Genomic DNA, 12,941 nt, shown 5'->3' on the forward strand with positions numbered 1-12,941 from the left:
GGGAAGGCTTAATGACAAACCAAATTATCAAACTAGCTCAACGCGTACATAAGTTGCTCAGCTTAGAGAATACTTGTGGTCGTTCTCGATGGTCTTTCTTGATATAATATATTTGAGGTATAATATACTTTATATTTTATATGATATAAAAATGTATAACTGGGTTAACACGTCTGTAACTTATTTTTACCTAAATGGATTTTGGGGTTCAGTTCCTGAACCCATTATGTGCCTCTAACCCTTTCCACCGCCGCCCTCCGGATGGGTATGGGGTGCATAATAAATGAACTTGTCAATGTCCCTTCCTGCATCAAATAGCGGACCACCATCCTCCAGCTGGCCCACCGTCCTCCAGCTGGCCCACCATCCTCCAGCTGGCCCACCATCCTCCAGCTGGCCCACCATCCTCCAGCTGGCCCACCATCCTCCAGCTGGCCCACCATCCTCCACCTGGCCCACCATCCTCCACCTGGCCCACTATCCTTCAGCTGGCCCACCATCCTCCACCTGGCCCACCATCCTCCAGCTGGCCAACCATCCTCCAGCTGGCCCACCATCCTCCAGCTGGCCCACCATCTTCCAGCTGCCCACCATCCTCCACCTGGCCCACCATCCTCCACCTGGTCCACCATCCTCCACCTGGCCCACCATCCTCCACCTGGCCAACCATCCTCCAGCTGGCCCATCATCCTCCACCTGGCCCACCATCCTCCACCTGGCCCACCATCCTCCACCTGGCCCACCATCCTCCACCTGGCCCACCATCCTCCACCTGGCCCACCATCCTCCACCTGGCCCACCATCCTCCAGCTGGCCCACCATCCTCCACCTGGCCCACCATCCTCCACCTGGCCCACCATCCTCCACCTGGCCCACCATCATCCAGCTGGCCCACTATCCTCCAGCTGGCCCACCATCCTCCAGCTGGCCCACCATCCTCCGGCTGGCCCACCATCCTCCAGCTGGCCCACCATCCTCCAGCTGGCCCACCATTCTCCAGCTGCCAACCATCCTCCAGCTGGCCCACCATCCTCCACCTGGCCCACTATTCTCCACCTGGCCCACCATCCTCCAGCTGGCCCACCATCCTCCACCTGGCCCACCATCCTCCACCTGGCCCACCATCCTCCAGCTGGCCCACCATCCTCCACCTGGCCCACCATCCTCCACCTGGCCCACCATCCTCCACCTGGCCCACCATCATCCAGCTGGCCCACTATCCTCCAGCTGGCCCACCATCCTCCAGCTGGCCCACCATCCTCCGGCTGGCCCACCATCCTCCAGCTGGCCCACCATCCTCCAGCTGGCCCACCATTCTCCAGCTGCCAACCATCCTCCAGCTGGCCCACCATCCTCCACCTGGCCCACTATTCTCCACCTGGCCCACCATCCTCCAGCTGGCCCACCATCCTCCACCTGGCCCACTATTCTCCACCTGGCCCACCGTCCTCCACCTGGCCCACCATCCTGCACCTGGCCCACCATCCTCCACATGGTCCACCATCCTCCACCTGGCCCACCGTCCTCCACCTGGCCCACCATCCTCCACCTGGCCCACCATCCTCCAGCTTGCCCACCATCCTCCAGCTAGCCCACCATCCTCCACCTGGCCCACCATCCTCCACATGGTCCACCATCCTCCACCTGGCCTCAAGACACTGTCACACCTCATTAACTTCTCTTACCAAATAGGAACATTATCATTTAAATTAACATTTTCAAACCCAATTTGTTCCTTCTTGTGTTTCACCAGATCAAAATGAACTACACAAAAATGTTTTGTATTCATACACCAGAAATATATTACATATTTAATACAATTTTCGATTCCATTAAATATATTTTTGATACACTCAATAGAACCAAAATAATTAGTTTCTTGTCATATAACAAAGTTATCACCGATTTTTACCAAAGGCTTTTAAGAGACCAACAAAAGCCAGGTCTTCATTAGTCGCTTTCTTGCAGGCTTATTAATGTATTAAATATTAATTTTCACCCACACTCCCGTGAAAATAAACATTTCATTCATCTGGGCTATAGGAGACTCGAACCGTCGACCCCACACCTGTGGGGCCCATGGTTCGAGTCTCTTAGAGCCCAGGAGAATTAAATATTAAATATTATTTATATATAATAATCCAAATTGAAAATGACATGTGCCATACGACTCTGCCCACAGTGTTTACAAGATACTATAAAGCAAAATGATGCAGTGCCATCTTGCAGGCTGTAAGTTACAGCAACGGCTCCTAATTAGACACTTAACTCAAAAGTCTGAAACTTAAGGAAGTGTCCAACGTTTAGGCTCGACGTTTAGGTCCATATCATATTACGAAATATGATATGTTTCATATTACGAAACATCGTAACCTCCATTATATTCGTAAGTGTGGGCTGGGTGTCTAGTTATGTCTAACTCAAGCATATTGGAAACTAGAAGTGGCGTTTCGAGAGCGCACAGATTGGAGTCAAGAATACGTCTATTCGATTTTTTAAAGATGATGTGTGCAAGAAGAATAGCATATTTAAATAAATAATGTTTGAAGGAGGTTCTGCCTTAATGTGTTCACCAAAAATCTTACCATTCTACACGGCACCCCTAGTTCTGAACTAGGACAGCATGTTATGCTGACGGCCTGCACATATACTGAAAGTGGCTGACAGCCCGTTAATGCCCGAGGGACGGAATGGGAGCCGAGCCTCCTGGGACCCCGGTGTCCACCCTGACCACAAATCGTGGTGAGGATCATACGAACTGAATACATCTTCACTACACTTAGTCGCGATCACGCGATCCTCGCCTCATTAATGCTTGCGATCATTATTATAAGGATCCTGTCACTGTACTGTTCTGTCACTATCAGTGATCGTACCTACACATCACTATACCCACCAGAAAAAAAAATATTCTCCAGTCGCCCGAGGACAGATGAAAATCTCACTAACCTGGCATTAACCATTGCCCAAGGGAAAATCATGTCCTGAAAATCGTATCTTGAATTTCGTAGGCAATAAGAACTGCCGCCCCACCTCCCTTGGGGCCTGGGGCCCGCCAGGGTAGCATGAGAGCACGAATTTCCTATCAAAATCCTCAGATTAGGCAAAATTGTAATTAATTTTGTCAATAAAGATGTTAATAATAATAATAACGAATGTTGTGTGTTTTAAGGCCCCTTCCGTCCTTACTCACCGCCCAGGGGAAGAAAATATTTACAGTTTATTTTTTCGCTAGAGGCCATCTAACACCATGATAAGATTATTTAGAATTCCTTGCAGCGAGGTCTGACTGCATACTGATCATCAGTATAAACACAAAACAAATTTATTTTGAAGATAAGCCCTATTATACGTTTTTTGTTCGAAAATCCCATTACAGTAAACCAACGCCTGGGTTCCTGATAGCGATTCCATTTACAAAAACTCACAAGAAAATATTTGTAAAAAAAAGGTTTATGTGATTGCTCCTGAAAGTTTACCCATTCTCGACATATATATATATATATATATATATATATATATATATATATATATATATATATATATATATATATATATATATATATATATATATATATATATATATATATTTATATATATATATATATATTTATATACATAAAATTCATTCAAAATTCATTCTTTACATTTTCATTTTTGGTTTGACGCCTGAACACGTTTCGTAAGCTTACATTTTCAAAGACTAGTTTACATATAACATACATCATACGTATACTCGTTTTGGGTGAGGTGACATGGCACAAAAGTTTTGATGGAGGTGACAGAAACAGAATCAATGGGTATGAAAACATGTGAATGGAAGTAACTGCAGAAGGCCTATTGGTCCATACTTTCTCCTGCTACTTCTACGTTGGTTCGGGGTCTTGAAGTGGGTAGCATGTAGTTGTGCATTAATTGGCTGTTGATTGCTGGCGTTGACTTTTTGATGCGTATTGCCTCGCTGATGTCGAGTCTCCTGGTATCGCTGTATTTATTGATCATTTTTGTGTTGTTTGTTAAGATTTCTCTGGTGATAGTCTGGTTGTGAGAAGAGATTATATATTCCTCGATGGAGTCCTGTTGTGTGTGCATTGTTAATCGCCTAGAAAGAGACGTTGTTGTCTTGCCTTTATACTGAGTTCTTTGGGGCTTACAGTCTCCAAATGGGCCTGTGAAGGCATAGACGACGTTGGATTCCTACAAGGCGTTCTGTATGGTGCCTGGGGAGTTTTTTATGAGTAGATTGGCCTTTTTTTGGTGTTTGTAGTAAATTGTCGATTTTATTTTCAGATTTATGTCTATAGGGATAACGTTCCTATAAATATCTTTCAGGACCCTTTCCTCCGTTTTATGAGCCGTCGAAAAGAAATTCCTGTAAAACAGTCTAATAGGGGGGCACAGGTGTTGTGCTAGTTGACTCCTCAGAGGTTGCATGGCGTTTCACCTTTCTTTTTAGTGCGTCTTCAACATAACGGTTAGAGAAACCATTGTTGAGACTGCCTTAATGCTAGGCATTGGTAAGACCTTCCTTACCCTACAGAGTTCTTCATCGACTTGTTTCCATTCTGAGCTGTGGCTGAGAGCACAGTCGACGTAAGCATTGACAACGCTCCTCTTGTACCTGTCAGGGCAGTCACTATTGGCATTGAGGCACATTACTGTGTTTGTTTCCTTAGTGTAGACTGCAGTGTGGAAGCCTCCGTTCCATTTCGTCACTGTTACATCTAGAAAGGGCAGCTTCCCATCATTCTCCATCTCGTAAGTGAAATTTAACCAAGATTTCTGTTCGAATGCCCAAAAATAAAAATGTAAAGAAGGAATTTTGGAGAGTTTATTTTTCAATTACCCTCGACAGTGAAAAAAAAACGTAAGAAATATTGAGAAGATTCGTGTTAGAATTATTAAGTTTACCCTTTCGGTCATACTCAACAACATATATATATATTATTAAATATGACCGAAAAAGTAAGATTAATAATTCTAACACGAATTTTCTCAATCTTTCGTACATTTCTTTTCACTGTTGGAGGTAATTCAAAAAATATGGATAGAAATATGATAATAGAAATATGGACCAATAGGCTTTCTACAATCACTTCCATTTCAATACCCATTGTTTCGTGTTCTGTCTTGTGTTGATGAAATTAATACCCTATTAATGCCACCTCTTGTTCTGTCTTGTGTTGATGAAATTAATACCCTATTAATGCCACCTCACCCCATCCACCACACTCAAATGTAGATATAAACGAAATAAGAAATCCGGACTCCACCTGCCAAAGATCATTGGGGAATATATACCTGGATATGCGTATGGAAATGTCAAGACACACAAGCCTGGAAACCCACTTCGGCCAATCATTAGCCAGATACCCACACCCACGTACAGACTGGCGAAGCGACTCAACGGCCTGCTGACTCCTTATGTTCCTTGCGCCTTCAGCCTGAAGTCTCCAAAGGAATTTGTTGACTTACTGCGGGGCACACGGGCCACAGGGATAAGAGCCTCATTGGACGTAGAATCGCTGTTTACCAACGTACCTGTGGACGAGACAATCGGAATGATAGCCGACAGAGTGTATCGTGATCCAGCCTGTACTCCTCTTGACATACCAGAAAATATTCTGAGGAAACTACTCCAAGCTTGTACTAAAGAGGCACCCTTCTTGAGCCCGGATGGGCACATGTATAAGCAAGTAGATGAGGTCGCCATGGGTTCTCCCCTAGGTGTCCTGTTTGCAAACTTCTACATGGGTACCATCGAGCAAAAAGTCTTAGTCGACATGAACTTGAAACCGGCCATATACTGCAGGTATGTTGACGACATTTTTACACAGGTACCTGATGTCAGACATCTGCAGGAGCTGAAGGAGGCATTTGAGCAGAGTTCCGTGCTGCGTTTCACTTACGAGATGGAAAAGGATGGGAAGCTGCCCTTTCTAGATGTAACAGTCATGGAAAAGAGCGGAGGTTTCCACACTGCAGTCTACACTAAGGAAACGAACATAGGAATGCGCCTAAATGCCAACAGCGACTGCCCAGACAGGTACAAGAGGAGTGTTGTTAACGCATATGTCGACCGTGCTCTCAGCCACAGCTCTGAATGGAAGCAAGTCGACGAAGAACTCTGTAGGGTAAGGCAGGTCCTAGTCAACAACGGCTTCTCCAATGGTTTCGTCGAAGACATCATAAGAAGGAAAGTGAAACGCCATGCAACCTCTGAAGAGACAACTAACACAACACCTATACCCCCTATTAGACTATTTTACAGGAACTTCTTTTCCACAGCTCATAAAACGGAGGAAAGGGTCCTGAAAGATATTGTTAATAGAAACGTTATCCCTACAGACAAAAATCAGAGGATACAACTGACGATTTACTATAAAACCAGAAAAACGGCCAGCCTACTCATGAGAAACTCTCCAGACACAAAACAGAACGCTTTAAAAAAGACTAACGTCGTCTGTGCCTTCAAATGCCCTCTTGGGGACTGTAAGCTCCAAAAAACCCAGTATATAGGCAAGACAACAACATCTCCTTCTAGGCGTTTAACGATGCATAAGCAACAGGGCTCCATTAAGGAACATATAACCTCTTCCCACAACCAAACCATCGCCAGAGAAATCCTAGTAAACAACACAGAAATCATTGATAGATACAGCGATAGCAGGCGGCTTGACGTTTGCGAGGCACTACACATCAAGAATTCAACACCAGCAATCAACAGCCAATTAATGCACAACTATATTCTACCCACCTCAAGACTCTGCTCCAATATAGAAGCATCAAGAAATATGGACCAATAGGCTTTCTATAAACACTTCTATTCAATACCCATTGTTTCGTGTTCTGTCTTGTGTTGATGAATTTAATACCCTATTAATGCCACCTCTTGTTCTGTCTTGTGTTGATGAAATTAATACCCTATTAATGCCACCTCACCCCATCCACCTCACTCAAATGTAGATATAAAATCGGAGATGCGTAAGTTCTATTCAGTTGTGTATTTGTAAACTAAAGTCTTTGAAAATGTAATAAGTTTTACGAAACGCGCTCGTGTCGCGTCAGACTAGAAATAAAAAAATAAATTTTGGAGAATTGATTTTTGATTTACCTCCAACAGTGAAAAGAAATGTACGAAAGATTGAGAAAATTCGTGTTAGAATTATTAATCTTACTTTTTCGGTCATATTTAATAATATATATATATATATATATATATATATATATATATATATATATATATATATATATATATATATATATATATATATATATATATACATATATATATATATATATATATATATATATATATATATATATATATACACACACACACTAGCAGTACCCGGCCATGCGTTGCTGAGTCACACCAACTCTCCCTGTCCCCCAGTCCTCTTTACAATTTACCCCTCACCCGTCTCCTCGGCCTCCCAACCATTCCCCACTCCACCGTTCTCGCGTCCTCCCCACTATTCCCCACTCCACCTTCCCCTCTTCCTTCCCACCATGCCCCACTCCCCTGTCCCTTTGTGCTCCTCACCATTTTTCATTACCCCTATCCTCTGGTCCCCACCATACCAAACTCCCCCGTCCCCTCGTCCTTCCCAACCATTACCCCCTCCCTTGTCCCCTCGTCCTCCCCACCATCTCTCACTTCCGTCCCCTAGTCATCCCCACCATTCCCCACTCCCTCGTCCAATTCCTTCCTAAATGGACTGATGTTCCCATCAGTGAAATATAAGAAAAACAGTTAAGAATTAAGTGAAAATATGAAAATATAAAAAACTATACTCACGAAATGAGCGGTATGGTAAACAACACAGCTCAATCCCAACGCAATTCACACAAAATAATTAAATCAAAATGAAAATAAATCAAAATCTATGAAAATTTTAATAATCAATGTAATCAGAAACATTGAAATGGAATTGTAACATACTTAGTACAGCATGTGTGTTGCTCTTACATGCAACAGATGGCGCTGTTTTTCACGAAAAGCATAGTTTTACCTGTCACAGGTGTGGCATCAATACTTATACTTACGAAAAGAACAGTATGGTAAACAACACAGCTTAATTCCAACATAATGTCACACAAAATAATTAAATAAAAAAATTAAATAAACCAAAATATATGAAAATAAAATTTATCAATGCAATCGGAAACACTGAAATGTAATTCGTGACATATTAAGGATAGCGTGCATGTTGCTATTATGTGCAACAGATTTCGCAGTTTTTAAAAAAACGCATGTTTTTACCTGTCACAGTGAGGCATGTATATAGTAGATATATAAAAAGACGCGCTTATTCGAATGCAACGTTGTGTCAAAATTTCAAAGCAATCGGTAAAGAGGTTTCGTAGATTTCCCTCATATGAAGAACACATGAAAAATACAGTCTTTCAGAAAAAGCATGTTTTTTTTACCGTCACAGACGTGATATCTATATAGTATGCATATAAATATAGTAGGCCGGATGCGAATGGAACGTTGTGTGAAAATTTCAAAGCAATCGGGTAAGAATTTCTGAGACTAGCGGTTATGCACAAACATTTCCATTTTTATTTATATAGATATATATATTGTAGAATGTTATACGTGACAATATAATATTAAATTCGTAAATCTTATTCGCATATTTTGTATAGTATTTAAGATTGTATTTAAATTCTTACTGATTGTGGACAGGTTATGAGAACAACACTAGACAAAGACCAGTCAAACGCCCTTGTGAACAGTGAACAAAATGTACTTATTAATTATATTATCAATAAAATCACACTAGGGTTAAAATCATATTTACATTCCTATACTATAACAGTCTTAACTAGCAACAAATACATATTTACCTGACAATTACATAATAAAGTCTTGCAGTTACTAGCAGTAAAGGACAAGATGTTCAGTAGAGGCGCGACCAGAAGCTCCTTGGAGATGAGCAGCAAGCCTCAGGATACTGCTCACTGAGAGAGACCGTGTCTGCAATGATGCTTTGAGTCCCGTCTTCATTTCTGGTGTCTCCCTTCTCCCTCTCCCCTCCCCTACTGAGAGCTCAGATACAATCATTTGGAACACTTTACTGAGAGCTCAGGTACAATCATTTGGAACACTTTACTGAGAGCTCAGATACAATCATTTGGAACACTTTACTGAGAGCTCAGATACAATCATTTGGAATTCATAACCTCCTCTTCCACAAATATTATTGCCAAGTGGTCTCAGTTATGGAAATGCAACTATATTGCAAAACAGTTGCCCCTGAATGTTCACCTTTGGTTTGATGTTGCGCTTAGGGCATTTCATCAGCTTGAGGGCTGTTAACGCCGCCACAATTGCTTACTAAACCAACTAGCAAGTAAACTATAATCCTGACCATTGTCCAAGTGTAGAGTAATCCTGAACATTGTTCAGTGTATGTTACACTCAAGTGCAGAGGCCTCCCTCGAGGTGTACATATCCCTGATCAACTTCTGCAATGTCAACAGACTTATAACGAGGCTTTTAGTAATAACACATCCTTGTCTCTACATATTTTCATCTTTAATATTACACTTTCTCTTAAAAAATCTTGTTAGTCGACGCTGGCCTCACCCCGCCGCTTAAGTTCTGGCGTCATCCCTTTATGCTCAGGTTTAATTAATGCCGCAAAATTTAAATTTTCACTCTAAAAAAAAAAATATATATATATATATATATATATATATATATATATATATATATATATATATATATATATATATATATATAACTTAATAAAGGTAATATTTTAAAATACATTACATGACTAAGCAGCAGCAAAATTAATTTTTTTAACGACTAATGTTATGCGGATAGTTATTTCCACTTGAAACACCTAATTTAGAAATTAAGCTCCTGAACTTGTATGAAATCCCAAGTAGTCGTTTATTTTGACCAATAGAAATTTATTTTGATCAATAGAAAATAAATACTAATTTGTATTGTTTTGTTGATCATAAAAATCTCCTTATTGCAATTTCTTAAGCACTAATTGAAAACACAGAAGACACACACACACACGCGTACGTACACACATATGAACAACAAAAGAACATAAAATATTCTTGGAGATAATCGTCAAGGGGAACATAGACAAGCTGTTTGAATTGAGTGGGTTCCATGACGGTTCGTCATACACACAAACCGAACACCAGAGTGCGTCAGAAAGAACACAAAATACTAGGGACTGAACACCAGAGTGCGTCAGAAAGAACACAAAAGATTAGGGACTGAACACCAGAGTGCGTCAGAAAGAACACAAAATACTAGGGACTGAACACCAGAGTGCGTCAGAAAGAACACAAAAGACTAGGGACTGAACACCAGAGTGCGTCAGAAAGAACACAAAAGACTAGGGACCGAACACCAGAGACAGGCAGACAGATGACACACTAGAAACTGAACACGAAAGTTAGACGAACACTCTAGGAACTTTAACAAATTATTAATGCTCACGAAATTAAGCGAAATTGACCCATATGAAACAGCCCCTATTTATATCCACCCAAACTCATTCATATATATGTTAAACCTACGCTTGAAACAATTCAGCTGTCCCATGCCTAGTATATTCCCCGGTAATTTGTTCCATATTCCTGCAACCCTGTTTAAAAACCATATAGTCAGCCCTGAATTTAAGCCTATTCAGTTTATATCCATTATTTCGAGTTCTGTCGTTTATTGATATATTTTAAAGACTTATTTGCATCCCTTTTTATCCCATGAAGCACAAGAATAGTATCTATTTGCAACTTGATACATAATTGTGTTCTAATGGGAGCTTGTCGGCCGAGCGGACAGCACGCTGAACTTGTGATCCTGTGGTCCTGGGTTCGATCCCAGGCGCCGGCGAGAAACAATGGGCAGAGTTTCTTTCACCCTATGCCCCTGTTACCTAGCAGTAAAATAGGTACCTGGGTGTTAGTCAGCTGTCACGGGCTGCTTCCTGGGGGTGGAGGCCTGGTCGAGGACCGGGCCGCGGGGACACTAAAAAGCCCCGAAATCATCTCAAGATAACCTCAAGATATGGAACATTTAAAGTCTTCACTACGTACTTCTGAGATCCCTCATGAGAGTAAGCATCCAGGTGTTGTTGTTGTTGTTGTAGCGATCAGTTGTAGTGACGATGTTGTTGTAGTGACGTTGTAGTGACGTTGTAGGAAAACAATGGGTATAAATTGGGTAAGTTTAGATTTAGGGAAAGACCTGGGTCTTTCCCTAAACCCTAAACCTGATCAACCAGGCTATGATCATGATCAACCAGGCTGGGACTCATACGTCAGGCTGCGAGCAGCCGCATCCAACAGCCTGGTTGACCAGTCCGGCAACAAATAGGCCTGGTCGACGACCGGGCCGCGGGGTCGTTAAGCCTCGAAATCACGTCAAGGTAACCTCAAGGTCATAGTAAATGCTTGTTCAGGAAACAGGGTTGCTGATTAGTGGAACCAATTACCGCGTAAAAGAAGTAGAATTCCTTGATTGTTTCAAGCGTAGATTAGACATGTATATGAATGAGATTGGGTGGATATAAATAGGAGCTGCCTCGTATGGGCCAAGACCATTTGGTCACCACATGGTCCGGGAGACATCTCCCGTCACGCAGGGTGCAGTTGCGCCTCCACAGATCTCCAGTATCATCTTTTGATACTGGTAATGGCTCGAAAGGGCCACCACTTACGGGCTATTCATGCCCGTGCCACCTCTTGGGTGGCTTAATCTTCATCAATCAATCAATCTATGGGCCAATAGGCCTTCTGCAGTTAACCTCATTCTTATGTTCTTATGATCCACTTTTTCGACTCAAAATTAGATCAAAACTAAATCTGGATGATACAAAGGGACATTATCCGGGTGTGCCTTGGCTTAAGTAACTGCAAGAAAAGAGAGATGTAAAATCTGAGCACTTTCGTGTAAAAAAAATATTATTTAAGAGTGTTAATGAACCACTCATGATGCCTGTACATCCCCAAGCTAATCTAGTCCATCCCCTGGCCAATCACCAGGCACCGCTGACCAATCACCAGTCACCGCTGGCCAATCACGAGCTACCACATTTCAGTCTCAAAGGTCATTCTCGTACCCGTCTTCTCGTCTCTTGTGTGCAATAACAACATTACTTAGTGTATCGACACTAGAACAACCGAATTATCTTATAATTCTAATTTAATGTATAATACAAAAATAATAAATTTCTTGTGCCACAAGAAGAGGAACGCGACGTAAGAAAGAGAGACAGCTTCGAAAAATCTTACACAAGAGGGAGTCCTTTCGAAGAACCCTAAGCAACAGTCAGCTTTTCAAAGAACACTAAGCAAGATACAGCTCTTTAAAGAACCCTAAGCAAGAGACAGTTCTTCAAAGAACCCTAAGCAAGATACAGCTCTTCAAAGAACCCTAAGCAAGAGACAGCTCTTTAAAAAACCCTAAGCAAGAAAAAGCTCTTTAAAGAACGCTAAGCAAGAAAAAGCTCTTTAAAGAACCCTAAGCAAGAAAAAGCTCTTTAAAGAACCCTAAGCAAGAAAAAGCTCTTTAAAGAACGCTAAGCAAGAGACAGCTCTTCAAAGAACCCTAAGCAAGAGACAGCTCTTTAGAGAACGCTAAGCAAGAGACAGCTCTTCAAAGAACCCTAAGCATGAGACAGCTCTTCAAAGAACCCTAAGCATGAGACAGCTCTTCAAAGAACCCTAAGCAAGAGACAGCTTTTTAAAGAACCCTAAGCAAGAGACAGCTCTTCAAAGAACCCTAAGCAAGAGACAGCTCCTTAAAGAACCCTAAGCAAGAGACAGCTCTTTAAAGAACCCTAAGCAAGAGACAGCTCTTTAGAGAACGCTAAGCAAGAGACAGCTCTTTAAAGAACCCTAAGCAAGAGACAGCTCTTTAAAGAACCCTAAGCAAGAGACAGCTCTTTAAAGAACCC

The 12,941-nt window shown here is 42.0% G+C and overlaps 2 protein-coding genes across 2 annotated transcripts in view; one reads left to right on the forward strand and one right to left on the reverse strand.

The window, feature by feature from the left end:
• Window positions 1-12,941, reverse strand: part of LOC123765670 (uncharacterized) — a 182,465-nt gene that overhangs the window by 154,388 nt on the left and 15,136 nt on the right. The gene's annotated exons all lie outside the window — the stretch shown is intronic.
• LOC138370022 (MAGE-like protein 2) lies at window positions 296-1,591 on the forward strand. The gene has a single exon (XM_069333793.1). The coding sequence runs from the start codon at window positions 296-298 to the stop codon at window positions 1,589-1,591; it is 1,296 nt and encodes a 431-aa protein (XP_069189894.1).

The sequence above is a fragment of the Procambarus clarkii genome, chromosome 30 (assembly GCF_040958095.1).
Source record: "Procambarus clarkii isolate CNS0578487 chromosome 30, FALCON_Pclarkii_2.0, whole genome shotgun sequence".
NCBI lineage: Eukaryota > Metazoa > Arthropoda > Malacostraca > Decapoda > Cambaridae > Procambarus > Procambarus clarkii.

Excerpts from the sequence above, each read along its gene's own strand:
- LOC138370022 (XM_069333793.1), top strand. The coding sequence starts at position 296 with ATGTCCCTTCCTGCATCAAATAGCGGACCACCATCCTCCAGCTGGCCC.